This window comes from Piliocolobus tephrosceles, chromosome 17 (assembly GCF_002776525.5).
Source record: "Piliocolobus tephrosceles isolate RC106 chromosome 17, ASM277652v3, whole genome shotgun sequence".
In the NCBI taxonomy this organism is placed as follows: Eukaryota; Metazoa; Chordata; class Mammalia; order Primates; family Cercopithecidae; genus Piliocolobus; species Piliocolobus tephrosceles.
The window spans coordinates 19,394,494-19,421,716 of NC_045450.1; the positions used below are offsets into that span (position 1 = coordinate 19,394,494).

General features: G+C 43.1%; 1 protein-coding gene across 1 annotated transcript in view; it reads left to right on the top strand.

Moving 5' to 3' along the window:
* Positions 1-19,848, top strand: part of ACSM1 (acyl-CoA synthetase medium chain family member 1) — a 57,098-nt gene extending 37,250 nt beyond the window's left edge. Inside the window, exons 8-14 of the mRNA XM_023225057.1 lie at positions 5,691-5,814; positions 9,132-9,212; positions 9,743-9,844; positions 15,808-15,935; positions 17,558-17,657; positions 18,870-18,989; positions 19,513-19,848. Of these exons, the coding sequence (XP_023080825.1) occupies positions 5,691-5,814; positions 9,132-9,212; positions 9,743-9,844; positions 15,808-15,935; positions 17,558-17,657; positions 18,870-18,989; positions 19,513-19,599 (742 nt within the window). The 3' untranslated portion in view covers positions 19,600-19,848. The remainder of the gene's footprint in view (positions 1-5,690; positions 5,815-9,131; positions 9,213-9,742; positions 9,845-15,807; positions 15,936-17,557; positions 17,658-18,869; positions 18,990-19,512) is intronic.
* The last annotated feature ends 7,375 nt before the right edge of the window (positions 19,849-27,223 follow it).

The window sequence follows — 27,223 nt, forward strand, 5'->3', positions numbered from 1 at the left end:
ATCATCTGGTCAGTGGCTTCTGACTCAGATGACCTTCGTCCCCTAGAGCAGTGGGCCTTCCAGTGATTCCCTTGACATAAGGGGCATGGACAAGGGGGTGGTTTATTTCTAGTCAGACAATCTTTTTTAAAGTGTCCTTGTAGACCGCACTGGAAACAAACCCTATTAGGCATTCGATTTGCCCAGTCTTTCCCTTTTTCGGAGCCTCCAAAGTCCACTTGCCTGAAGGCCATGACTAAAGTGGTGGCCTTTTCTTTTTTTTTTTTAATCCTGTTTGTCCCATTCTACCTGCTCCTGATCTCTATTATAAAAAACCAAGGTTGCCAAGTTCAATAGGGTTTCTAAGTTTTGCTCTGGGCCTAAGGCAGACTTTTTAAGTTTTTTCTAATGTCTGCAGCTGACTGAGTGATAAACTTATCCTTTAAGATTTAGTTGGCCTTTAATAGAGTCAGGTGACAGAGAGGTATGCCTCCTCAATGCCTCCCTTTGTCTCTCCAGAAAAGCAGTAGGATTTTCTTCCTTTCCTTGTATTATAGTGAACATCATTGAATATTTCATAGGCTTCTTCCTAGTTTTCCTTAGTCCTTCCAGGACGCAAGTTAGCAAATGTCTGTGGCACCAATCTCCATGTTCCGATTCTGTGTCCCGGTGAGGGTCTACACTGGGAACTGCCTGCTGGCCTGTGGGGAATTTTTCTCTTTCCTCTGTTGTCATCCTATCATTGACCTGACTGAGATACCAGAGATCATCAAACTCTCAGGCTGCAGTTATGGAGACACTTCTCTCATTTGGAGTTAGTGTCTCATCTAGCAGTAACTTTATATCTCTCCATGTCAGATCAAAGGATTGTCCTAACCCTTGTAAAACATCAATATAGCCATCAGGGTTATCTGATAATTTACCTAGGTCTATTTTAATTTGTTTCAAGTCTGAGAGGGAAAAAGGTACATACACTCTGACTGGCCCAAATTCTCCAGAATACATCTTAGGGGTGTTTTTGCCTTGTGGGAAAGTTTTCCGTCTGAAAAAAGAACATAGGGATGACAGCACCCCTAGTCATTTTCTGATAAGCATTAGTCCTAGAGCATCCTCTATGGTCATAATACTTATTCCTTTCCAAGATGCATAACCACCCATGGACCTCTGCTTATCAGATTAGTTATGCTCACCGATGTAGCAGTCCTGCACCTGTTTTCCTGCCTTTCTTGACAACAAAGAAAGGGGTCTGGGCTGCTGGATTCTAGTGGTCCTTTACCAGTATGCCCAACATTGCCTTTGCACTCAGAGGTGAGTTCTAGAGCTGGGCTAGGTTCCTGAGTATTTCATAATAACCCAGCTATCCCATCAAGATGCACTCCCATAAACAACCGTTCTTAGGCAAATTCATTTCAGAGAGGGTGTAGGTAACCTTTTGAGTCAGGATTGAGATAGAGTTTTTTTTTTTTTTTTTTTTTTTTTAGATAACCACTTTTCCAAAGTGAACTTCCTTTGTGTCTGTGGACTAAACTATCTAAGGCCACAAGACTAGAAGTTAGGATAATACATGTTACACCGTTAACTTTTAGCAAACTTTACTTCTGTTTAAACCCTTGTAAGTTTGGAATTTCAATTATCCTTTGCTGTCTATAAGACCTTGTTTAGTCTAAATTAACTTAGAATTGGTATAGATGGTTCCTTCCTGATTCTGTACTTTAAGGCTTGGTGGAGTGCAAACAGCTCGCATGTTTGAGCAGACCAATTATTAGGCAATTTTTCTAACTCTACTTCTACAAGAGTTTCCCTATCAATTACTGAATACTCATTGTGTGTGTGTGTGTGTGTGTGTTTCCTCAATCACATGGGAGGAGCCATCTATTGTCCTGTCCTGAATGCAGTTCCTGCTAGGTCTGATTAGTCCTCTGTATGGTAATTAAGATTTAATTCCCTCATTAGGAAATCTGCTGGGTTAAGGGAATTTTCAGTGGTTAATGTTAAATCGCCTTTTCCTCACAGAATAGCCCCAAACTTTAAGATTTTTGAGTTAGTAAGCTACATTTTTGCTTTTTTTTTTCTTAGGATAGCTCTGAACTAGTGAGGTGTGCCCACAATGAGGTTTCTTCTAAAAGAAAGTTATTTGTCTACTTTCTTCTGCTAGGAAAGCAGTTGCCGCTACAGATTGAATGCACTTGGGCCATCCATGGGTTACTGGGTTAGGATTTTTGATAGGAATGCTACTGGTTGTCAATGGTCTTGAGAGGTGAACCCAGCTGGACTCCTGCATTGGGTGGGGACTTGGAGAACTTTTGTGTCTAAAGGATTTTGTGTCTAAAGGATTGTAAATGCACCAATTAGTGCTCTGTGTCTAGCTAAAGGATTGTAAATGCACCAATCAGCTCTCTGTAAAATGGACAAATCAGTGCTCTGTAAAATGGACCAATCAGCAGGATGTGGGCAGGGCCAAATAAGGGAATAAAAGCTACCGGAGCCAGCCAGGCAACCCGCTCGGGTCCCCTTCCATGCTGTGGAAGCTTTGGGCTTTTGCTCTTCACAATAAATCTTACTGCTGCTCACCCTTTGGGTCCACACTACCTTTATGAGCTGTAACACTCTCCACGAGGGTCTGTGGCTTCATTCCTGAAGTCAGTGAGACCACGAACACACCAGGAGGAACAAACAACTCCAGATGCACCACCTTTAAGAGCTGTAACACTCACTATAAAGGTCTGCAGCCTCACTCCTGAAGTCAGCAAGACCACAAAGCCACTGGAAGGAAGAAACTCTGGACACATCTGAACATCTGAAGGAACAAACTCCAGACACACCATCTTTAAGAGCTGTAACACTCACTGTGAGGGTCCGCGGCTTCATTCTTGAGGTCAGCAAGACCAAGAACCCACTGGAAGGAATAAATTCCAGACACATTTTGGTGACTATGATACTACGATAGGTGCTCACCTATCGCCAAGTGGTGAGCACCATTGAACCCCTTTTGCTTGCTATTCTGTCCTATATTTCTTTAGAATTTGGGGGCTAAATACCAGGCACCTGCCAGCCAGTTAAAAGCAACTGGCGTGGCTGCCAGACTAAAGACACAGGTGTCAGGCTTTCTGGGAAAGGGCTCTCTAACAACCCCCAATTCTTCGGAGTTGGGAGCATTGGTTTGCCTGGAACCACCTTCCACTTTTCCTGTACTTCTGGGCTGAGCCAAGTGTCGACAGAGAGGAAAGCTATTCAGCTCCGGGGTTCCAACAACAGGTTGGTTGACCCTGGGGCCATGAGCAGAACTCTCAAAGTCATGTGCTTTTGGACTACACCCTTGTTTACACTGACAACAAGGTAGTATTGTAGTGTTATAGGGTCACAGAGAAGACCTTCAATTATCAATTATAGGTTTTAAATTTATCCTGGTTTTAAAGGAATAAGGTACACTGCTTTTTCTGTAATTACTCATATATCTCTTTCTCTTTCTCTCCTTTGTAGGTGGATTTTGGAAACACAGTGGAAGGATATCCCCATTTCCACTATAGGAATATGTGCCTCCCTTTAACTTACTTAATTCGTTTTCATCCTGATTTGTTATGTTGTCATAGACCCAGTTCCAGTTGTTAAAGTACTGGGTTATCAATTCTAAGGCCCTGGACAAGGATCCAAGGCTTGGAGATTGTATTGCAGGGGGGATAAGCTGGGTAGAAATTGGAGAGGAGAACATCTTAAAAGGAAAGGTGGTCCAATTAGCTATATTCTGTCCTCCCTGCTGGATTGTAGTTATAGGAAATTGCCATGCTTCAAGGTCTCCCCTTGGCTCTAGCCTTTTGAATAGAATTTTGTATAGAACCACCAATTGCTCCAGGTTTTAATGTTGCAACTACAGGAGCAGTAAGTTTTGTAGCTACTTCATCTTCTCACCCATTAAGAGGAGAGAGAGGAGGTGGCTCTTCACTTAATTCAGCAGGTGGAGCTGATGGGCTGGTAAAACATACTTTTTTCAGTTTCCCTTTCTTTTCTTTAATTTCCTCCATTTCCTGTTCCTCACATTCAGAATCTGAAGTTAGATTTTACACTTGTCCTCCTCTTCCTCATCTGAATCTGCCTCATCATCTGTTTGAAATGATTCGAGAGCTGCTTTTATTAGCGCCCACAATGACTAAACCAAGACTGGAATTTTTGCTCCGTCTTTATATACTTTTAAAAAATCTCTGCCAATTCTCTCCCATTCATCCAACTCCATAATCCCTCGTTCTGGGAACCATGGGCAAAACTGCTTTCGTGCACTAAAGAGTGATAACAAATTCTGAGTACTGACTTTCACTCCCCCTCTTTGTAATAAATGCCTTGAGAAATTTAAATAAGCAGAACGTCTGCTTTCACTTTGTCCCATTGTTACACTGGTTCTTCTGAGCGCTCAGCTTTCCTGCCGAGTTTCTTTTAGATGTCCTTGGGTGTCCTTTGACGATGTGTCCTCCTATTTCACGTGCTCTAGCGTTCCTTCACCAGGGTCTTCATTGCCCCATGTTGGGCAGCCAGGAATGTTGGGGTGATCAGGCCCAACACCAGGTTGTGGGGGCAATGAAGTCTGACAGTGTCAAAGGACTGAGAAAAAGACAGTTTGAGAAGTAAAGTGGGACCAGGGGGCCATTGTGACTGTGGAGGCTGTGAAGGCCCCAAGCCCTGGGAGCCCATGCTATTTATTGGTAATCCAACAAAGAAACAGGTGGTGAGAATGTGGAGGTCAAAGGGCAGGTGCATGATCTACAGTTGTGATGGTTTAGAATTTATAAGGAACATGCTCTGCTACTTGAGATAATGGGAATACAATCAATCTAGGAGCCTAGGAAGGCTAGAAGCAAGGAGCCAGCAAGTCTAGACACATTCCAGAGGACATTATGTCAGACATGCAAGTCCTGCCTCTGCTTTCTTCCCAACACTCAGCTTTTTCCCAACAGAAAGAGGGCAGGGCATTGCTGCATTAATAGATATTCTCTACAGATGTACATTTTCCTCCATAAAAGATGGTTTTGCCAGGGCACCTCTATTTGCTAGCCAAGTGGCAGCCATTTCAAAATATGTCAAAGAAATATATTTTGGGGTAAAATATTTTAATTTTTTCTGTTCACATCAGCCTTTTCTCTTTTTTCTGAAATTTCTTCTGTCAGGGCTGTTCTCTGTAACACTTCTCTCTGTCTCTTTCCCTACACTCAGCTCAATCTGCTCTGATGTCCTGAGCAATTCATTTCCAACCCCTAACATGCATTCCCCATTCAGAAATACAAAAGCCCTTTAGTTAGCACAGTGTAGGCTCCATAAAAGAATGTATGGTTCTATTATCACCCTAGCATGTCCTTAAGATCTCATCCTTTACCCCATTATGATTATAAAAATTTCCTTCTTAGCTATACAGAATGCTTCCCCAAGATGAGTTCTGATAAACACACAGTTCTCCCTTGTTACATTAATATTCAAATTTAACCCAAACATTCCCAATTGAACACAATAGCCTCACCACCACCCAACCACCTTCTGCCAGAATAGTTCACAGGGACTGCAGGAAGTGAGTGACGTCCATTTGGCGATGGTCATCTGTAAAATGACCAAAAGGCAAATAAGAAAGTGAGGAACTAGAAGGATGAATGATCTGGGTGATAGATCTAAGAGCTCTGAATGCACAGAGCCGGGGTGGCTCACCAATGCCTGGCACCTTGTCTTCCTCTAAGTATCAGGTTCCCTGCCCTGGAGCACTGCTGTACTGCTGGGGAGGTCCTGTGGCCCAAGGATCAGGAGGAGTGGAAAAGACGGACAGGCCTTCCGCTCTACGACATCTATGGGCAGTCAGAAACGGTAGGTGGTGCAAACCAGGAAGTATCTGAGACAGGTCTCAATTAATTTAAAAGTTTATTTTGCTAAGGTTAAGGACACGTGCCTGGGAAACAGGTTTGTGCCTTTCTCCAAAGATGATTTTGAGGGTTTCAATATTTAAAGGGGAAAGGGCAGATTTGGAGGAAAAGGAAGAAATTTTTTAAAGGTGTGGGTAGATACAAGGCAAATGGTTGCATTCTTGTGAGTCTTTGATCAGCTGTTTACATGTGAGAGAAGGGTAGAGGAAAAGTCACTTGTGCATTCATCTAGATCAGTGAATCTGCACTTTTACATAAGATAAACGTAAGTCAGAGAAAGCAATTGGGTACACATTTGTCTCAGGAGAGCAGAGGGATGATTTTGAGTTCTGTTCTTTGTCCTATACCTGTGAAGATGAGCTATCAATGTCAGGGTGAAATTTAACAGAACTGTTTTACAGTAATGATCTTTGGGGCCCACAAGGAATTTCTTAGTGGGAAAATTGCAGGGGAGGCATATGGTTTTGTTTTGTTTTTTTATCTTTTTAGCTCTTATTTAGGAATAAAATGGGAGGCAGTTTCAACTGATGCAGTTCCCAACTTGAGTTTTCCCTTTGGCTTAGTGATTTTGGGGTCCTGGGATTCATTTTCCTTTCAAAGTGGACAGGTCCCTTCTGGATAGTCATGATATGCTCAGCAACTGAGCCCAGCAGATGTGCTGAATTATGCCACATGTGCGGGACACAGCCCCATTGCATGCACAGCATTGTTTGGTGCCAATCGGAGGCTCTAGAGTTCTAGGCTAATTTGTCCCAAATCTATCTGCAGAAAGAAAATGTATAACTCATCATCTTACCACGGGACCAATGTGCTGACAATTCTTGGACAAAACCTTAAAAAGGGGTCTAAGGCTGTTTTAATACTGTCCCTGTGGTCATCAGCTCAAAGGAGCCCCAGAAGGTGGGTGGGATAGGAGACTCTCTCTAGCAACATGGAGACCACCTCCTCCAGCAAGTACTGTCAGCTCCACTAACCCTCCCTAGGGCTGCAAAGGCAAGTGGAAGCTGGCTCCAAAAGTTCATTGCTTGGTGTTTAGGAAGACAACTCACACGTTTGACTGTGGAATACTAGCAGGGTGGATAAGGGAGCAGATACTTTCTGTATATACCAAACACATATACACACAAACAGTGTCATTCCAGAGTATCACTGAGCTGCCAGGTGGGTGGGACATTTAGAGTATTATGCATGTCTGGAAGTTCAAGGACCTCATCAGTTACAGCGTGGGTGAGCATCTCTTGCAATCCATTTGCAATCCATTTCCAATGTTGGACAGAGCCACTTTCCCCCTCTGCCTCCATTATCCCTCTAGCACATAGAGGATGACTGCTATCCCAGGCCCTGTGCAAAATTATTATTTTAGTGCCAACTCACATACTCAACTGACATTATTTTGCAAAAAAATATAATAGCAATTCAGTTAATTTGTCTGCTTCCAGACCTGAAAAATGGTGACACTTTGGGCCTATGTTTGAATGGCTCACAGGTCATATTTGGACAAGGAGGATGGTGGGCCAAGACAACACACAACATCCATGATTCCAATATTTGCAGCACTAGATGGTACTTAATTTCTCAAAACACTTTCACATCTGTTCACTCATGTGTGCAACGTTTTTCACATGCCTACACTGTGAGCAGTGATGTGGCAGTGGGCAAAGATCTTCCTATCCCAGGAGCACAGACTTGGGTCCAAGTCTCAGCTCTGCCAATTATAGCTTTTTTTTTTTTTTGAGATGGAGTCTCGCTCTGTTGCCCAGCTGGAGTGCAGTGGCCGGATCTCAGCTCACTGCAAGCCCCGCCTCCCGGGTTTATGCCATTCTCCTGCCTCAGCCTCCCGAGTAGCTGGGACCACAGGCGCCCGCCACCTCGCCCAGCTAGTTTTTTGTATTTTTTAGTAGAGACGGGTTTCACCGTGTTAGCCAGGATGGTCTCCATCACCTGACCTCGTGATCCGCCCGTCTCGGCCTCCCAAAGTGCTGGGATTACAGGCTTGAGCCACCGCGCACGGCCATAGCTTTAAGACCATCGGGATACTAGGTATGCTTTCTCACCTCAGCTTCCCCACCTTTAAATGGAAATTATAGTGCCAATCTTAACAGATTGTGATAAGGTAAATAAAAAGAAGTATATAATGCTCTGGCTGGTGTCTAACCTGTAGTATATGCTCACATTGCAGCTGCTGTGGTCCTTGCTATTTTTGATGGGTATTGTTCCAGATGTTGGAAGCTCAGGGATGAATAGGGCAATCTCTATTCTTGGGATGCTCATTATCTACTGAAGGAAACAGACAAGCAAAAATAATTATAATGCCCTGTGGGCTGCAATGGAAGTATGGGAGAAATGCTTCAGAAAGAGAATCTTTCCCTTGACTCCTCTTGGAGCTTGAGTAATAGCCAGTAGTCATCATTCATTGAACACATGATGTGTGCCTTGTATTATGCAGAATTTTCCATATGCTTACAAGCACTCTGGGAGGTAAGTGTTATTATTATTGCCCTTTGATGGAGGAGATCAAGAGGGATTAATGCGCATGCAGTTAGTGTGTGGTGGAGTCAAGATTCAAACCCTCATTGGTCTGAACATAAAGCATGCAGCTATAGAAATAAATATATTTATGAGAACAATAAAGGAGGAATCAAGTTCATCAGGAAGACAGATGAAGATAGGGCAGTGCTAACAGAGAGAACAGCACAAGCAATCCAGACAACCTCCACACACACTGAGGCATCCTGCAGGGTGAAATTCACAGGCCTCTTCCTACAGGTCATGGACGACAAAGGCAACATCCTGCCACCCAGCACAGAAGGAAAATTTGGCATCAGGATCAGTCAAGAAGTTGTGGCAGAATCCCTATCACTACTTAACAGCCCCACGTAAATGTTTGTTACATAGACTAGTGCCCTTCCCATAGCAAACTGACACATGCCTGTTCAATGGTGGGCATGCCCCACATTATATGCCCACAGCCAGGGGAATACCCTGTTTCTTCTTTCTTTGCTTCCCCATTGGATTCTGTAGACTCTGCACTTAGTACAGAGCCAGACCACACTGGTTGCAGAAAATGACTGTGGAATAGAGTTGGGTCAACACCTTGAGCCTAGACCCAGGCCTTCCAGCTTCCCTACAAGGGCTCTTTGTGCAGCGTCCGTTGAGCGGAATACTACATCTCTGAGCAGGGGGTGCTGTGTATGATTCTGGCTGCTTTGTGATCAGCCTGACCTCTCTGATCAACCCCAATCTTCTTTCTTTTGTGAACAGGGAATGGTTTGTGCCACCCTCCGGGAAATGAAGATCAAGCCAGGTTTCCTGGGGAAGGCCAGTCCACCCTACGACGTCCAGGTCTGGTTCTAAGGGCATTGGCAGGGAGCAGTTAGGGCTCAGTGGGGGTTGGACAATTTGACACCAGGTGACAACACCAGCCACACTTCTCTGCCCCAGTCATCCTTCCTCCTGTCTTCTCATTTTTCCCTTCAGTTTCCTATGGAGGTCTCAGTTGAAAACTGCATTATTGTGGGCATGAACAGCACTCACCCTAGCAGCGAGGGCATCACACACAGTGGGGAGGAAAGAATACCTAGAAGCTGCACTGGCAGCCCTCTCTAGCAACTGGTGCTTTTCATTTTTCTTGATCAGTGTTTTCCAACTTGAAGACACATTGGTGACATCTACTAACCCATGAAACATAGACCCCGGGTTTGAGTTTCACATTTGCTTATTTGAAAGGCTTTTGACAGTTTTATTCCATTTTCTGATGTTTCTTCCATTATTTTATCCACACTGGTGTTCCATGCGTAAGCCAGACAGTGCTTGGGTGGGACAGAAGGGCTGGGGCCTCCTGCAGGGTACGATTCACAGGCCTCTTGCTACAGGTCATTGATGACAAGGGCAACATCCTGCCACCCAACACAGAAGGAAACATTGGCATCAGAATCAAACCTGCCAGGCCTGTAACCCTCTTCATGGGCTATGAGGTAATGACCCCCCATCTGCCACCATCATGACCCCAAGGATCCTGACAGGGAACTCTGCATCCTGAGGCTTCTTCAAGTCTTCTTTTATTTGCTCCAACTCAATGAAATGAATGAGTTTTCATTCAACTTGAAGCTCACAGTGCATTTCCCCATCCTTTCCTGTCCTAACCCACCTGGGACTTTTGGGCTGACGGGGTAGAATGAAGACTGGCTTCAGAACCATCAGACTTGCGTTCCAATGATCTACTGTAGTCGAGAATATAGGCTTTGACTGGATTCAAATAATATCATCTCACTTACCAACAACATGGTGTAAACAAATCACTTATCCTTGCTGAGTCTCCAGGGAACTCTATTATCCAATTTTACAGAGAGAAAAGCTGTAGATAAAAAGCATCGCACTTTCTCTGCACATCAAATACATAGTAGGTTTAGAATTTTAAAAAATTAGTAACCCAGAGATTATAGAAAACTGAGATGGATTATAAGGAAACCTGCTGAAACTCCTGATCAAATAAGTAATGGCCCTCCCAGGATAGGAATGGCCACAAAGAGGGAAATCTTAGCTTCCAATATTGGCCATGGAAGGATGACCAGACCCTGAAATTGATTTCAGACTTCATCTCCTTTCTCCAAAGACACTTCACTGGCAGCTGTCCTGGTGTCACTGCCATCCTCACACTGCAGTTTCAAGGCAGCGATGGTTCCTTTTTGATGCTGTTGACCAAAGGGGAACATACAGGCCTTAATTAGCCTTGATTCTCAGCAGCACAACTTAAAGGTTGGATAAAAGAAAAATTAGACCAGGCGGGATGGCTCACGCTATAATGCCAGCACTTTGGGAGGCCTAGGCAGGTGGATCACAAGGTCAGGAGTTCGAGACCAGCCTGGGTGACACAGTGAAACCCCATCTCTACTAAAAATACAAAAGATTAGCTAGGCATGGTGGCATGCACCTGTACTCCCAGTTACTTGGGAGGCTGAGGCAGGAAAATCACTTGAACCTGGGAGGCAGAGGTTGCAGTGAGTCAAGATTGCACGACTGCACTCCAGCCTGAGCGACAGAGCTAGACACCAGAAAGAAAGAAAGAGAGAAAGAGAGAAAGAGAGAGAAAGAAAGAAAGAAAGAAAGAAAGAAAGAAAGAAAGAAAGAAAGAAAGAAAGAAAGAAAGAAAAGAAAGAAAGAAAGAGAAAGAAAGAAAGAAAGAAAGATTAAACATGGGGTAACACATATATATTATACAATGTCTAGGCAACTTTGAGAACCACAGATATATATCTGCTTATTACAATAATTCCAGGAGATTTTTTAAAATAGTAGTACTTGGATCCAACCAGAGATTATGGTTGAACTGAAATGGGGATAATCCAAAGCAATATTTAGAGGAAAAAAAAAAAAAAAAACAAGGTCTTGCTCTGTCACCCGAGCTGGAGTGCAGGAGCGTGATTAAAGTTCACTGTAGCCTGGACCTCCTGAACTCAAGTGATATTCCCAGCTCAGCCTCCCAATTAGCTGGGACCACGGGCAGGTACCACCATGTCCAGTTAATTTTTTGATTTTTTGTAGAGATAAGGTCTCACTATGTTGCCCAGACTAGTTTCAAACTCCTGGGCACAAGTAAACCCCCTGCCTCAGCCTCCCAAAGTTCTGGGATTACAAGCATGAGCTATTGCACCCAGCTAATGTTTTTTTTTTTTTTTTTGATTGAGCATGACATATTTTATTTTCCAAAGGTGTCCTAACATATACCACACCTACATGACCATGAAATGTTAGGGTTCCTCCATTGAGACTTCTTTGGGTTTTTATCCCTTGTTATTTATGTAAAAGTATTACAGAATTACCATGAGACCCAGCAATTCCATTTCTAAGGCTATATATTCCCAAGAAGTGGAAGCAGGAACTTGAACAGATACTTTATTTTTTACTTTATATTTTATTTATGTAAAATATAACATAAAATTACTCTTTTCACCATTTTTGAGTGTATAATTCAGTAGTATCAAATAAAGTCACAGTGTTGTACAGCCATCACAATTACCCATCTCCAGAAAATATTTACCATCCTAAACAGAAATTCTGCTCAATAAACAACATCTCACTGCCCCAGTCTCCAGTATGTGATAACCTCTAACCTACTTTTTAAAATATATGAATTTGCCTATTTTAGGTTCCTCATATAAGTGAAATTATACATCATTTGCCCTTTTGCGTCTGGCTTATTTCACTTAGCATAATGTTTTCAAGTTTCATCTATGTCTTAGCATGTAACAAAATATCATTCCCCTATAAGTCTGAATAAAAGTCCACTGCATGTATACAATACATTTTGTGTACCCAGTCGTCTCCTAATGGGCATTTTGGTTATTTCCATATTTTGTTTATTGAGAGTATTGCTGCTATGAACGCTATTAAGTATCTATTCAAGTTCCTTCTTCCATTTCTTGGGAGTATAGACCTAGACGTGGAATTGCTGGGTTCCATGGTAATTCTATGTTGAACTTTTTGAAAAAAATTACCAAACCACTTTCACAATGGCTCCACCATTTTACATTCCCACCAGAAAATTTTTTATCCATTTTGAGTTAACTTTCGTATGTGTTGTAAGGTAGCTTCATTATTTTGCAAGTGGACATTGAAGTTTCCCAACACTATTTGTTGACGACTGACTTTTCTCCATGGACTGGTTTTGGCACGTATACTTAAATCAATTGACGATATATGGGAAATTTTCTTTCAGGACTCTCTATTCTATTGCAATGGTCTGTCTATCTTTATGCCAATACTACACAGTTTTTATTACTGTAGTTTTATAGTAAGTTTTGAGATCAGTGTGAGTTTTCCAACTTTATTATCCTTTTTTAAAATTTTTTATTTACTTATTTTTTTGAGACCAGATTATCAGACTGGCTAATTTTGTATTTTTAGTAGAGATAGGTTTCTCCATATTGCCCAGGCTGGTCTTGAACTCCTGGCCTCCAGTGATTCACCTGCCTTAGGCTTCCCAAAGTGCTGGAATTATAGATGTGAGTCACCACACCTGGCCTTTATTCACCTTTTTAAAGATTGTTTTGACTGTTTGGGGTCCTTTGAGATTCTCTATGCATTTTAGGATAGGTATTTCTAGTTCTGCAACAACAACAAAAAAAGCCATTGGGATTTTGATAGGAATTGTGTTGAATCTGTAGATAGCTTTAGGCAGTATTGACATCTTAATATTAAGTCTCCAATAAATGGGTATCATATGTCTTTTCGTTTGCTTATCTGTTCTTTAATTTTCTGTAGTAACGTTTTGTAGTTTTCAAGGTACAAGTCTTTTTTTTTTTTTTTTTTTTTTTTTTTGAGACGGAGTCTCGCTCTGTCGCCCAGGCTGGAGTACAGTGGTGCGATCTGGGCTCACTGCAAGCTCCACCTCCCGGGTTCACGCCATTCTCCTGCCTCAGCCTCCCGAGTAGCTGGGACTACAGGCGCCCGTCACCTCGCCCGGCTAGTTTTTTGTATTTTTTTTAGTAGAGACAGGGTTTCACAGTGTTAGCCAGGATGGTCTCGATCTCCTGACCTCGTGATCCGCCCATCTCGGCCCCCCAAAGTGCTGGGATTACAGGCTTGAGCCACCGCACCCAGTGGAATTCGTGTCTTTAAATCTAAAATGAGTCTCTTGTAGATAGTGTATATTTGGATCGTGTTTTATTATCCATTTAGCCAGTTCCTTCCTCTGGATTGGAAAGTTTACTCCACTTACATTTAAAGTAATTACTGATAAGGAAGGACTTCTACCATTTTGCTATTTGTCTTCTGTGTGGCTTAATAGTTTCTGGCCCTCATTTCCTTTATAACTGCCTTCTTTTACGTTTAGTTTCCTTTTTGTAGTGACACATTTTTTTCCCTTCTGATTTTCTTTTGTTTATATTCTATAGATATTTTCTTTATGATTACTATATTACATACAACATCCTAAGGTTGTAAAAATCTAATTTGAATTAACACCTGCTTAACTTCAATTGCATTTAAAAAAACCTCTACTCCTGTACGGTTCTGTCTTCCATTTATGTTGTTGATGTCACCTTGTACCTCTCAGCTCAGTCCACAAAGGCACTCACATTGATCTAATATCACAAGTGGAAAACAGTATTACTTGTCATAAACAGAAGGCATTTATAACCATAACTATACACTTAAAAAAAAAAACAATTTTCTCATAGTCTACCTAAATCCAATTCTCATTGAAAGCTCTGATTCTGAAGCATGTCTTCCTCTTGAGACTTCCAGAGAGTTCAAAGCGTATCAGCACTAAAGTAAGAATCAACTTGATATACTCAGAACAATCAGAAGTGAATCCAAAAAGGGATGTAATTTGTTGTTTTTAAAATGTTTTTTTCAGGTAGCTCTTAAGATCATTTCATGTTCCACAAGAGGTATTGCTTAGGGATCAAGTGAATCGGTCATGAAGCAAGAATTAAATTCAAATATCAACCCTCTCAGTGAGCAGCTGAGTGACTTTGAGCAGGCAAAGGTGCCTCCCTCAAGCCTAGGTTTTTTTCTTATTTAAAATGGGCTACAAAGAAAGTGCAAGCTTCACACAAAAACAGGTATGTAAATGTACATAGCAGCTTTACTCAAAATCATCAAAACCTGAAGACAACAACCCAGATGCCTTTCAGCAGGTAAATGGTTAAACAAAAACTGAGCTACATCCATAACATGGAATATACTGTTCAGCAATAAAAAGGGTCAAACCACCTGTGCACACAACTTGGATGAATCTCTAGGGAATTATGCTGAGAAAAAAAAAAAAACCGGCCCAAACAGTTATATGCTATATGAGTCTATTTATATAACATGCTTGAAACAACAAAATTATAAAAATGGAGAACAAATTAGTTGTTAGCAAAGGGTCAGGGACGTGGAGAGGAGAGGAAGAGGGAATGAGAGGGAGGTGGATATGGTTTTAAAAGAGCAACATCAGAGACCTTCCTGATGAGGTGGGGAAGGCACAGTCCTACATATGCGATAAAGCTGCATAAAACTAAATACACACACACACAAGCGAAATGGGAGATCTGAAGGCTGGTGGATTGTATCAAGGTCAGTATTCTGCCTGAGATACTCATCTATAGTTTTGTAAGATGGTACCACTGCGGAAAACTAGTGACGAGTACAGAGCATCCATCCATATTATTTTTTATAACTATATGCCAGTCCACATTTATCTTAAAACGAAAAGTTAACTTAAAAACATACTAGACCCATAGGCTTTCTGTGAGGATCAAATGAGATAGTATTTAGGGAGGAAAATTCACTCAGCAAATGTTTATTGACCCCTCTCATCTGTCCAGACTCTGTGAATGCTGAGCTTATAGCAGTAAACAAGGTTCACACTATAATGGAAATTTTATTCTAGTGCAGTGTCACACTATATATATATGGAGAGAGAGAGAGAGAGAGAGAGAGATGAAGTCTCACTGTGTTGCCCAAGCTGGATTGCAGTGGTGCGATCTTGGCTTACTGCAACCTCCACCTCCCGGGTTCAAGTGATTCTCCTGCCTCAGCCTCCTGAGTAGCTGGGATTACAGGCATGCGCCACCATACCCGGCTGATTTTTGTATTTTTAGTAGAGATGGGGTTTCACTATGTTGGCCAGTCTGGCTTTGAACTCCTGACCTTATGATCCACCCACCTCGGCCTCCCAAAGTGTTGGGATTACAGGCGTGAGCCACCGCGCCAGGCCAAATTGATATTTTTAAACATTGTCATTGAAAGTGGTTTAATCACAACCACTCATAGAGCAGTGGCATGCACCATGCACTACGTGTAATGAAAATAGACTCAGAGAGATGGCAAAACTTGCCCAGGTGCCAAGAAGAAACAGAGGCAGAAGTCAAACCCAGATTGGAACCCGAAGTTGTGACTCATCACCTCCAAATTCACTGCCTTCAACAAAGGAGCTCTCTTCTTTTTGCAGGGTAACCCAGAGAAGACAGCTGAAGTGGAATGTGGGGACTTCTTCAACACTGGAGATGCAGGAATGATGGATGAAGAGGGCTACATTTGTTTCCTGGGGAGGAGTGATGACATCATTAATGCCTCTGGGTAGGTGTGGTTGACACTGGGCTGGCTGTTGTTGCTGTCACGTGCCTCATGGAATCTTGCTTACCCAGACATTTTTTCTTGCATTGGTGATGGGACCCTCAGCCTAAATCTGAATAGAGCCGTGTCTATGGTGTCCTGATTGCAAAATGAAATTCAAGAGGGTCTGGATGAGGAGCCATAATAAGATATTGCAATTTAAAGTGGGGTGTAGGGAATGGAATTGAGAAGGGAGACTATCTTGGTCTCCATAGGTTCAGGGAGCCTATTTCATGTTTGTGCCCCTCTAATGCAGCACCAAATGTCACAGGGCAAACGTAGTAATAATAATAGCTAACCTTTAGTTATTGTTCATTATTATTATTATGAATATATTTGTTATTAATCTATGAGCATAATAAATCTATTGGGAATAGATTAATAAATCTATTATTAAAAAATTATTTATTAGTAGAAATATATTATTCATTATAACTATTTAGCTAACCTGGAGTACTTACTATGTGAAAACACTGTCCTTAATGCTTTATATAACCCACCTCTCAACGCTGGATGGGAGATGTGAGTATTATCCCTGTTTTACTAATGAGGAAAGTGGGTCACTGACCAGCGAGAAAATTTGCCTAAAGACTCAAAGAAAGCACAGGATGCAATCCAGATTTGAACTGAGGTAGTCTGGCTCTGAGCCCCTGTTCCTAACCCCTACATGATTTTTAAAAAGGCACATTACACTACGGTAACATTTTTTCTTGGATATTTTAAAGAAATTGATGGGATTTTTTTTCTTTTCTTTTTTCGAGACAGCGTCTCACACTGTCACCCAGGCTGGAGTGCAGTGGCCTGATCTTGGCTCACTGCAACCTCTGCCTCCTGGCTTCAAGCGAGCAGGTCCAGCTAATTTTTATACTTTTAGTAGAGGTGGGGTTTCACCATCTTGGCCAGGCTGGTCTCGAACTCCTGACCTCAAGTGATCCTCCTGTTTCAGCCTCCCACAGCGCCAAATTTACAGGTGTGAGCCACCACACCCAGCCTGGATGGGATTTTTTTTTTTTTTTTTTAATTTCTAAAACATGATGTACTGGAAATTTGCACAGAGAGTAGAGTTTAAATGCTCTTACCACAAAAGAAAAAAAGAAGGCAATTATGTGAGATGATGGATATGCTAGTGTGCTTCAGTGTTTTAATCACGTTACTATGTATATGTACATCAAAACATCATGTTATAAGCCTTAAATATATATAATAAAAGACGAAAATCCTGCTGATACAATGGGAAATAGTATGCAGAATTTGCATGAATGTTTAATACCAGGTTTGAGGCTTCCAAGAGATTTCGTACTGGGAGGAAGCTGCTTGGGCCAAGCCAGGAGGAGACAAAACATTCTCCCTCCTCCATCAATACAGGCAGTGAGGCAAGAAGCCGGGAGCACCAGAGTCTTGTATTTCTCAGCCTATAATGTCCAGGTCTTTACACTTTGGGCCCATGACACAGACAAGTCAGGGGTCTCTGGCTTCCTATGACCTCCACCCTCTGTGCCAAAGGAAGCTGCGACTCCAAAGCAGGAGATCTGGGGATTTGGTTCACCCCAGCCCCGGCATCTGCCTCAGAACCCTTCATCCTCCAGGTATCGCATCGGGCCCGCAGAGGTTGAGAGCGCTTTGACTGAGCACCCGGCGGTGGCGGAGTCAGCCGTGGTGAGCAGCCCAGACCCGATTCGAGGAGAGGTGAGGAGAACACAGAGATCATCATGTCTGAGCGTGGGCACTAGGAAAGCAGGTGCAGGGGAAACATCCAGGCTTTATCTGTGCAGGCTTGGTGGAAGGGCATAGTGTGCATGTGCACTTACATGGTATGGTCACCAGGAGGCACTGTGGACTCTCTGTGGCTCTGAATAAAAGGCTGCTAGATACTATTTAATGAGCACTTATATATACCAAATCACTTAACTCTCACACAATGTAGTAATCTAAGAACACTTACGCTTTTTACAGATGAGGAAAGAGAAGCAGAAGGAGGTTAAGTAACCTGTCCACATCACGCAGCTAGTAAGGGGTGGAGGCAGAATGGCATCTCAGCAATGTGGCTCCAGAACATACATGTATTTGTATATTGAAAAGTGTTATTAGGCCAGGCACGGTGGCTCATGACTGTAATCCCAACATTTTGGGAGGCCGAGGTGGACCGATCACCTGAGGTCAGAAGTTCAAGACCAGGCTGGCCAACATGGTGAAACTCCGTCTCTAATACTAATTAATACTAAAAATACCAAAAACTTAGCCAGCCGTGGTGGGGGTGGGTGGGCGGAACTGAGGGTGGGCACCTGTAGTCCCAGCTACTTGGGAGACTGAGGCAGGAGAATCGCTTGAACCTGGGAGGCCAAGGTTGCAGCGAGCCAAGATCGCACCATTGCACTCCAGTCTGGGCAACAAGAATGAAACTCCATCTCCAAAAAAAAGTATTGATCACCTTCTATATGTGAGGCCTTGTGCAATAAAATATGGATAATGCTGCTAATATAAAAATAATAAATTGCCAGTAATTATGAAATGCCCATTGGGTTTCTGGCGCAGAATTACATATATAATAACAGTAAAAATGATGATGAAAATATTGATGACAGGAGTAATAAATGTAAACTAGCTGGATGTTTTATATGTATTATCTCCTGGAAGCTTTAAAGAAACCAAATGACGAATGGAGCCTTTATTGTCCCCATTTCACAGAAAAGGAGACTGAGGTTAAGGAGAGGTCAAATAACTTTTCAAGGCATGGAGTGGGAATTGGAAGTACAGGGATTTACACCTGGTCCTCTCCTTTTCCAAAAACCACTGTAGGGTTCGATGTCACCTTGTTTTACCGCTCATTCAATAAACATTGACTTTTTAAGCTATGGAGTAGGTTGGCACTCACTGTGAGCCCATGCCTTCATTCTGCAGGTGGTGAAGGCCTTTATTGTCCTGACCCCACAGTTCCTGTCTCATGACAAGGATCAGTTGACCAAGGAACTGCAGGATCATGTCAAGTCAGTGACCGCCCCATACAAGTACCCAAGGAAGGTGAGTGAGGGCAGATGGAAGGGATCTGGTGCCCCTGAAGAGTTCCCTGCTAGGACGGGTTAGGTATCACTGTAGGTAACAAACAGCCCCAAACAATGAAGGTTTACAACACTGAAGGCTCTTTTTCTGCTCATGCCTCATGTCCTCCATGGCTCTCCTGGCCCCTGTGCTCTATATCCCCTCATTCTGCCACCAGAATAAAGGAGCAGCCTCCATGTGGGACCTGCCAGCTGCTCTAAGAGATGAAGGAGAGGGTGGTCAGTCTCGATGGCTCCCAACTCTTTTGCCTCAAGGTTATATGCTTCACTTCCACTCACATCTCCTGGGTCAAAGCAAATCCCATGGCTACACCCACCTTCTAGGGGTCAGGGGGAGAACCTGAAATACTTGGGGACTCCATTAAGGCCACCATATGGTGTCAGCCTGCATGGGAGACTGCGGAGGGACAGGGGAGGAGAGTGGAGAATTGGTGGGAAATGGCAGCAGGACTGAGTCACTGTGGATTTGCTTCATCCTCAACCAGGTGGAGTTTGTCCCAGATTTGCCAAAAACCATCACTGGCAAGATTAAACGGAAAGAACTTCAGAAAAAGGAGATGGGTCAGATGTAATCGGCAGTGAACTCACAACCCACTGTGCACCTAAGGCAAATCCCTGGCCACTCTAGTCTCCCCGCTGTGGTGAAGACGAGGGTGGGGCATTGAGAGTGTTGATTTGGGAAAGTATCAGGAGTGCCACAGTTCCAATGTTTTTGTTCTTTCAAGTTAAATTCAGTTACTCTGCTTCCTCCAAGTCCTCTGTATCTTTAGAATTTCCCAGGTGAGCACTCAGATTGCAAGTAATAAAATACTGATATCAACAATACCCTGTGTTGAGCATTTATTCTGGGAATTAACTTATGTTAAATGCCCTCCCTCTGTAATTCTCCCTAATCTCCAACCTGAGATATCTTGGGACCAGATTCCTCCTCCTGGCACCCGCATCTCAAGGTAGCCCTAAGCACCCTTCAACAGCCAGGACACACGGGTCCAGGAGGGATGCCCATGTGGCTTCAGGCACCTGCCCGTGGCCTGGGTGAGGCCCCAGCAAGGCTGGGCAGGATGCATGTCCAGGGTGGTTGGTCAGCATTGGCTTGGGGACTACACTTGCCTGCCAGACCACCTCTGCCGCCCCACCCAATGGGCTTCCACCCAGTGGTCTTCCACCCAATGGGCTTCTACCCAGTGGTCTTCTGCCTTTGTGTCCCCCAATAATGCCCATGTGCACATGCATCCCAACCAAAACCTGGCATGCGTGAGTGAGAGCCCCAACCTCTAGGGATCCAGGACTCCTGTAGCCCTGCCATGGGCCTAGGAGCCCTGCCTCTAGCTTTCCCCAGTAGGAACCTACATATCAGACCTTCCCAGTGACCCAGGAGCTCTGTCCCCCAGCCCTTCCCAGAGGACCCTCCTCATTCACCCTCCCAGGACCCAGGGTCCCTCCAACCCAGAATCCCTTGACCGCAGACAATTTTCCTTCTTTGAATATTACCCTCTCCAGGCATCTAGAACCCTCCTCACATCCCTGGCCTGGAATTCTATAACCTGACCCTTTTATCCATCTCTCCTTGGGGCCTAAGAGGGGACTACCAGGGGGTCACCGGTCACCAGAAACTTGGAAGAGCAGGGACAGAAAGGGCCCAGCCCGGGAATGAGAGGAGCACATATCGTCCCCTTCTCACCCACAGAGGGCCCTCTGTGACTGCCAATTTCTTAGGTGCACAAACCCAGGAACTCACAGGGAAATAAACAGACACCACAAGCACAGAGGCACTAAGGCACAGAACCGCTCCAGCTTCACTTGGGCACAAACGGGTATGGCCCACAGACAGGCTTATACACACACACACACACACACACACACACACACACACACGAGATCACAGATACACAAGGCCATGAGACACGGTCCCACAGGGCAGATCCCACACACAATGGACACTCGTGCATGCACACACACAGACACACACACACACACACAGTCACAGACCTACAGGCAGAGAAACAGACACAGAACACAGACATTAAGAGAAACATAAACACACAAATACAGACACAATCAGGGACATCCAAAGGAGAGGCGAATTCACACACACACATACACACACACCAAACAACACACATACACACAGATACAGAACACAGACATACACAGACACTCTCGCAGGGGCACACATGCCCAGAGACACATTACACAGTCACAAACACACAGATTTGCACAACCAACACACACTCATTCAGGAAGACACACAAATATATACAAAGATAGAGAAAAACAGAGCTGTCCAGAGACAGCTACACGGGGACATACTCACAGATACTCAGACACACAGGTGCATACATGCAGATTTACACATCCAGACATGCACACACTCCCAGACCCCAGCCCACAGGACCACCACACAGCGATGGCACTCCACAGGGCACTCCTAAGCCAGTGGAGAGAATAGACCCAGATGTGACCTGGCCCTCCCAAGCTCTCTTGGAAGGGCGTATGTTCTAGGTTCCAAACCCAGGGCTGGGTGTGTGCCCCTTTCCGGGCCTTCAGAAGGGCTGTTCCTGGACCCCGAAATGCCAGAGAGGCCAGGGTTGGGTGACTGTGGGGACAGGGCACAAGGTTGAGCCTGGGACCCTGTGTGGGTATGTTTAGACAGGGCGGTGTTGCATGGCACTTAGCAGATCTAGAAGTCAAGAGAGAAAGAGAGGTGTGCCCCCCAGGACCCTACCCTGGGCCAGAGTGGTCTGGCACCTAGGAATCAGAAAGACTGCGAAGGTTCCAGAGAGGACCTGTCCTTGGGTTGAGGATGGGGGGATCAGGTCGGGGAGGGGACCTTGGAAGAACATGGGCTTCTTGTGGATTGCCCACTGTGAGGCCCCAAGTACTGGGCCAAGGATTTGTGGAGAGGGAGTATAAAGCCTCAGGGTATGCTAAGGTAGCTTCCAGACAGGAGAAGGTTTGGCAGAAACCACAGTTCTGCTCCTGAGCCTCCCGCTCCCCTGCCCCACGTGTCCTGCTGCTTCACTGATAGCTGATGGCCTTTCTCTATGACCTGTAGCTGAATCTCCCACCAGCGCTTGAGGACTTAGTTTGAACCGGATCCTCTCCCAGAGCCCCTTATCTTCCTCCTCCTCCAGGTGCCCAACAGCCATCCCTTCCCTTCCCTCCTTTTCCCTGCCCTCCCCATCCTCCTCCACTGCGATCCCACTCCCATCCCTATCCCCTTCGTTCCCCCAGTCCTAAGCCACTCCCACCTCTGTCCTGGCCACCTCAGGGTGCCCTGAGAGGACCAGGACTTACCTGTGTGGTGGTTGCTGTTTTGGCTCCTCTTGCAGGGGTTTTCTAGCCATCAATTCACCCTTGTAAGTAGACGTTTGGACCCACGGGGTTTCTTCCTTTTCATTGGGTTGTGTCAGGCGGCATAAAACTACACAGCCTGTAATCCCAGTACTTTGTGGGGTTCGAGGTGGGCAGATTGCTTGTGTCCAGGAGTTCAAGACCAGCCTGAGCATCATAGCAAAACCCCATCTCTACAAAAGATTCAAAAAAAAAATTAATCTAGCCTGGTGGGGCGAGCCTGTAGTCCCAGGCTCAGGTGGGCAGATCTCTTGGACCCAGGAGGTAGAGGCTGCAGTGAGCCAAGATTGCGCCACTCCAGCCTGGGTGACAGGGTGAGACCTTGTCTCAAACAAAACAAAAAAGTGAAATGTCATTTGAGTTTTGTGTCATCTGCTTTGATGATTTTTTAGAAACTTCTGAGTCATCCATGTGTTCTCCTCTTGGGAGCTACCTCCAGGGAGTCTGTGTCCAATCAGAGTGAAGGGAGCCTGAGAAGCCAATCAGATGGGAGAGGAAAGGGTTGCATCCTGCTGGGATGTGTGCAATATGGGAGTCACGAGGAGTGACATGGCCAGGATGTGAATGAGAACTCTATTGTCCTTTGTTTTGTAAAATGCATCTTGCGTAGATCATTGATTTACCCAAAGCAGAAAGAGTCTTAAAGTCCTATGATTGTCCAAATAAAAAGAAATGACAGGTTTTTACTTTGAAAGTTTCCACCCTCACATTATAAGCCTCACCGCTATCCTCAGGAGAGGGCACCTTATAGAGATGAGAGTATTTGTTCCGACCGGCATCCACCAGATTCCTAGAGAAGGATCTGGAAAACTCTAGTGATGGGGAGCAACCACTGCACTGAGGCAGAATCACCTCACATGAGTACCTCCAATCAAAGAAGAATTTGTTGTTTCTTTTGAGGTTATGAAGGAGGAAATGTCTTGATAATCTTTGTTGGAATTTTTTTCCCTTTACCTGGCTGCATTTTCATAGATCAGTTAAACTCTTTCCCTACCTCACCTCTGAAGACTTTATAAATTTCCCTCATTGCATTTTCCACCTTCACCCTTGCTCATGGCCATCGACTATCATAACCTAAGCTTTCCTGGCCCCTTTGGACCTCATCTAGGTAGAATCCCATGACTGATAAGCTGCATCCAGATAGTTGTCAGATGTGACAAGAGTGCCCAAGACGGGGGAGGTTTTTCTGGTTAATGACAAGATGGCCTTTGTCCTTCTCATGCATTTCATCCACATCTTTAACCATTGTGTCCAGAGCTCCTCATCCCTTTCAGACAGAGGCTACTCAGAAAGAGTGTGTCCCTCCCAGGAGCCCAGGCTGCACTCACCTCCACTGTGAGGCTGAAGACGAAGGTGCTACAGAGCTCAGATGCTATTTTTTAGAGAGGTTTTGTTTGCACAAAACTTTGTCTAGGTATGTGGATTGGTCTGAATTACATTTTGAATGTATTTTCTCCCCCAATACTTGTAAAACCCTAGTGTTTGTAAAATAATATATGTGCCTTTTGTGGTGGTGGTCACACATTCCCAAAAGTTTTTATTGCTTTCCATATGGATTTCCAAGGTTGCTACTGATTGCTTTAGGCACAATGCTCTAACATATGAAAGTGAACTGTTGTTATTGGTTACTTGGTATTGTATTTTTAACTAACTTCAATTCTCACAGTTTTAGTCATAATTAAGAACACATGGCCGGGCGCGGTGGCTCAAGCCTGTAATCCCAGCACTTTGGGAGGCTGAGATGGGCGGATCACGAGGTCAGGAGATCAAGACCATCCTGGTTAACCCAGTGAAACCCTGTCTCTACTAAAAAATACAAAAAACTAGCCGGGCGACGTGGCGGCGCCTGTAGTCCCAGCTACTTGGGAGGCTGAGGCAGGAGAATGGCGTAAACCCGGGAGGCGGAGCTTGCAGTGAGCTGAGATCCGGCCACTGCACTCCAGCCTGGGCGACAGAGCGAGACTCCGTCTCAAAAAAAAAAAAAAGAACACATGTTATGCAAATCTTTATGGACTTTGAAAATCTGACACGAAGTGCCCTGTTTCAACAGCAAAGTGAACATTGATTTTCAAAAGTTAATGTTTTTACAAACTTGGGCTAAACAACAATCTGTGATTATTTTGTTGGAATATAACCCAGGTATTATTAATATAACAGCTGTCTACTCTCAGTTTTATGTATATATAAACATATCTTTATGTAATATTTTCATCTATAACTTTAAGACTTTTTTCCTATATTTTTCTTATTCTTTCATACAGTGTGGGCATATTTTTAGATATGTTACAAATAATGTGATACAAATTTCTAAATATTTAAAAGAAGACCTTGACTTCTTGACCATTGTAACTTTGCATTTTCTTCCCTCCATTTTAAATTGAGTTAAAAATTTCTAGGTAAAGTTCTGTAACTATTTTTAAAAATATTTGCAATGTTTTTGTCAGATAAATGGAAACTCTTTCCAAGGGAGAGGATTGAGTTTGTGTCTCATATTTCCTTCCTACAGTTTAAGTGTTCTAAAGTCCCATACAGTAAATAGCATCTTTTTAAAGAATACAATTTGATTACTTTTACATATGGATACAGCAATTAAAGCATCACCACATTCCAGATTCAACACATTCCTTCCTCTTCAAAGTTTTCTCCTCTCCTTTTTAATATGCCTGTCCTTCTCCCTCCATCCTACTATCCTCCCTGTGAACTGCCATTTCACGTCATGGAGTCATACAGGACAGGCATTCTTGTTCCAGATTCTATAAAGTCAGCAGAATCATTTTCACATTGATCCATACTGTTTTAAATATTAATACTTTGTTCTTTTTTATTGCTGAGTAAAATGCCTTTGTATGGACATATGACAGTGTGTCAATCCTCTCGCTTGGAAAGAGATATGAGACTTGTTTTTCCCATTTGGTCGTTGTCCTGAAAACAGTTACCCAGAAAGCAGCACCTCTGCAAGATTTCCCTGTGTATCCTTGCATTTTTGCAACTCCATGATCAATTGACAGGGAAAAGATCCAATTGATAGATTGTCTCAAATTGTTCAAACATATAGAACATGAATAATAATTATTTTCAAACTCTTGTTCGAAGGAAAGCTCACTGACATGAGACAAGTGACTTTTGGCAATTACTGCCAACATTTTATTATAAAAATACTCATACATACAGCTTTGATTTCATTTTAATGAACATGACTTAACACATATCTACCCATCTTTCCATTCCTCTACCCATCCCTCAGCCCATCTTATTTTAAATGTATTTCCAACTGAATTGGAGGTATCAACATACTTCCTGCTGAATAGTTTAGCAAGACTAACATTAACTATAATTCAGTATTTCTTTACGAAATTTTCTTCTAAAGAAGAGTGACATAGAAGAAAATATGCGAATCTTAAGTGTAAGTTTACTAACTTTGAAAAGTACATACACCAGCATAACCCACCCCCTTTTCAAGATCTACACTATTATGTCACTGCAGAAAGTGAACTCTCCCTCTTCCTAGGCAATCCCTTTCTCATGGTAGGTTAATTTTGCTTATGCTGGAATTTCGCATATATAGATGCATGCCATGCCATAGGTACTCTTTTGTGTCTGCCTTATTCTGCTCAACACAATGTTTCTGAAATCATTCCCATTGTTGCACAGATCTCTAATTCAATCCTTTCCATTCTGGACTCAGCATATTCTGAGTTCAACCAGTTGAATGGCTATCTTTCCAAGAATATACAGTTAAATCCGAGGAATCAATGTAGGAATGTTATCAGAAGGTGTTGGAACTTACTCAGGTGAAGTCTTTGTCTTAATTGATGTAAAAGTCTAATGGAATTAATATCAAGAATCTTAGAGAAATCCCCCACTATTCATGCCATTTTTATATCTCTACCTTGGTTATTTTTAAACACTAAAATTTGATACTTATTTCTCAATGAAATTATCTCTTTATTGTATTTTTTTTTACTTACGCTGATCTTTAAATGGCAAAGATTCATGTAATGTAAGAAAGAAGTGTGATTCAGAGGGATTCTTTTATCATACATGACAAATAAATACAATGTCATATTCAATTTAAAAAATAAGTAAATATAAGTAAATGAGTAAATATAAGTAAATAACTTTAAAGAAAAGATAATTACTTTACACCTAGCTTGTCTAACCCACAGGTGACAGGCCACATGTGGCCCAGGACAGCTTTGAATGCAACCCAAAACAAATGTGCAAACTTTCTTAAAACATTATGAGTTTTTGTGTGTTTTTTTTTTTTTAGCTCATCAGCTATTGATAGTGTCAGTATATTTTATGTGTGGCCCAAGTTGAAGAAAATTCTCCTTCTTCTAATACAGCCCAAGGAAGCCAAAAGATTGGACATCCCTGCTTTAGACTAAGAAAAAAGACACACCACATTCCCAAAGCCTAAGAAGACTACCAGCCATGCAAGAAGCATGAGACTGGGAACTTCCAATCTTTCTTGAAACAGTGGAATCCCCTGGTGATATCTGAGGGTCTGCTTACTTCTTGGAGGAGGCTGAAGGTTTCTAAGGATAATTATTTGTGAGTGAAATATTGTAAATATCATTGACCCTCCTCATTATTTCAACTGTTATTATTCCAGGTCATCAATTTTCTGCCTAACCATTTTCATCCCGGGCCTGACTTTTTTTTTTATTTCCTTAGATGCTTATCAGTATTTTTGTGTTTCTGGGAATCATTGCATTTGCCATTTTCTTCTGGAATACTAGCCTTGATGTGAGTATGCTGACTTCCTGTAGAGGTATACTCGTAATCCTAAATAAGAAGAAATTATTTTAAACAATTCATGGTTCTGGACTTCATTATGAA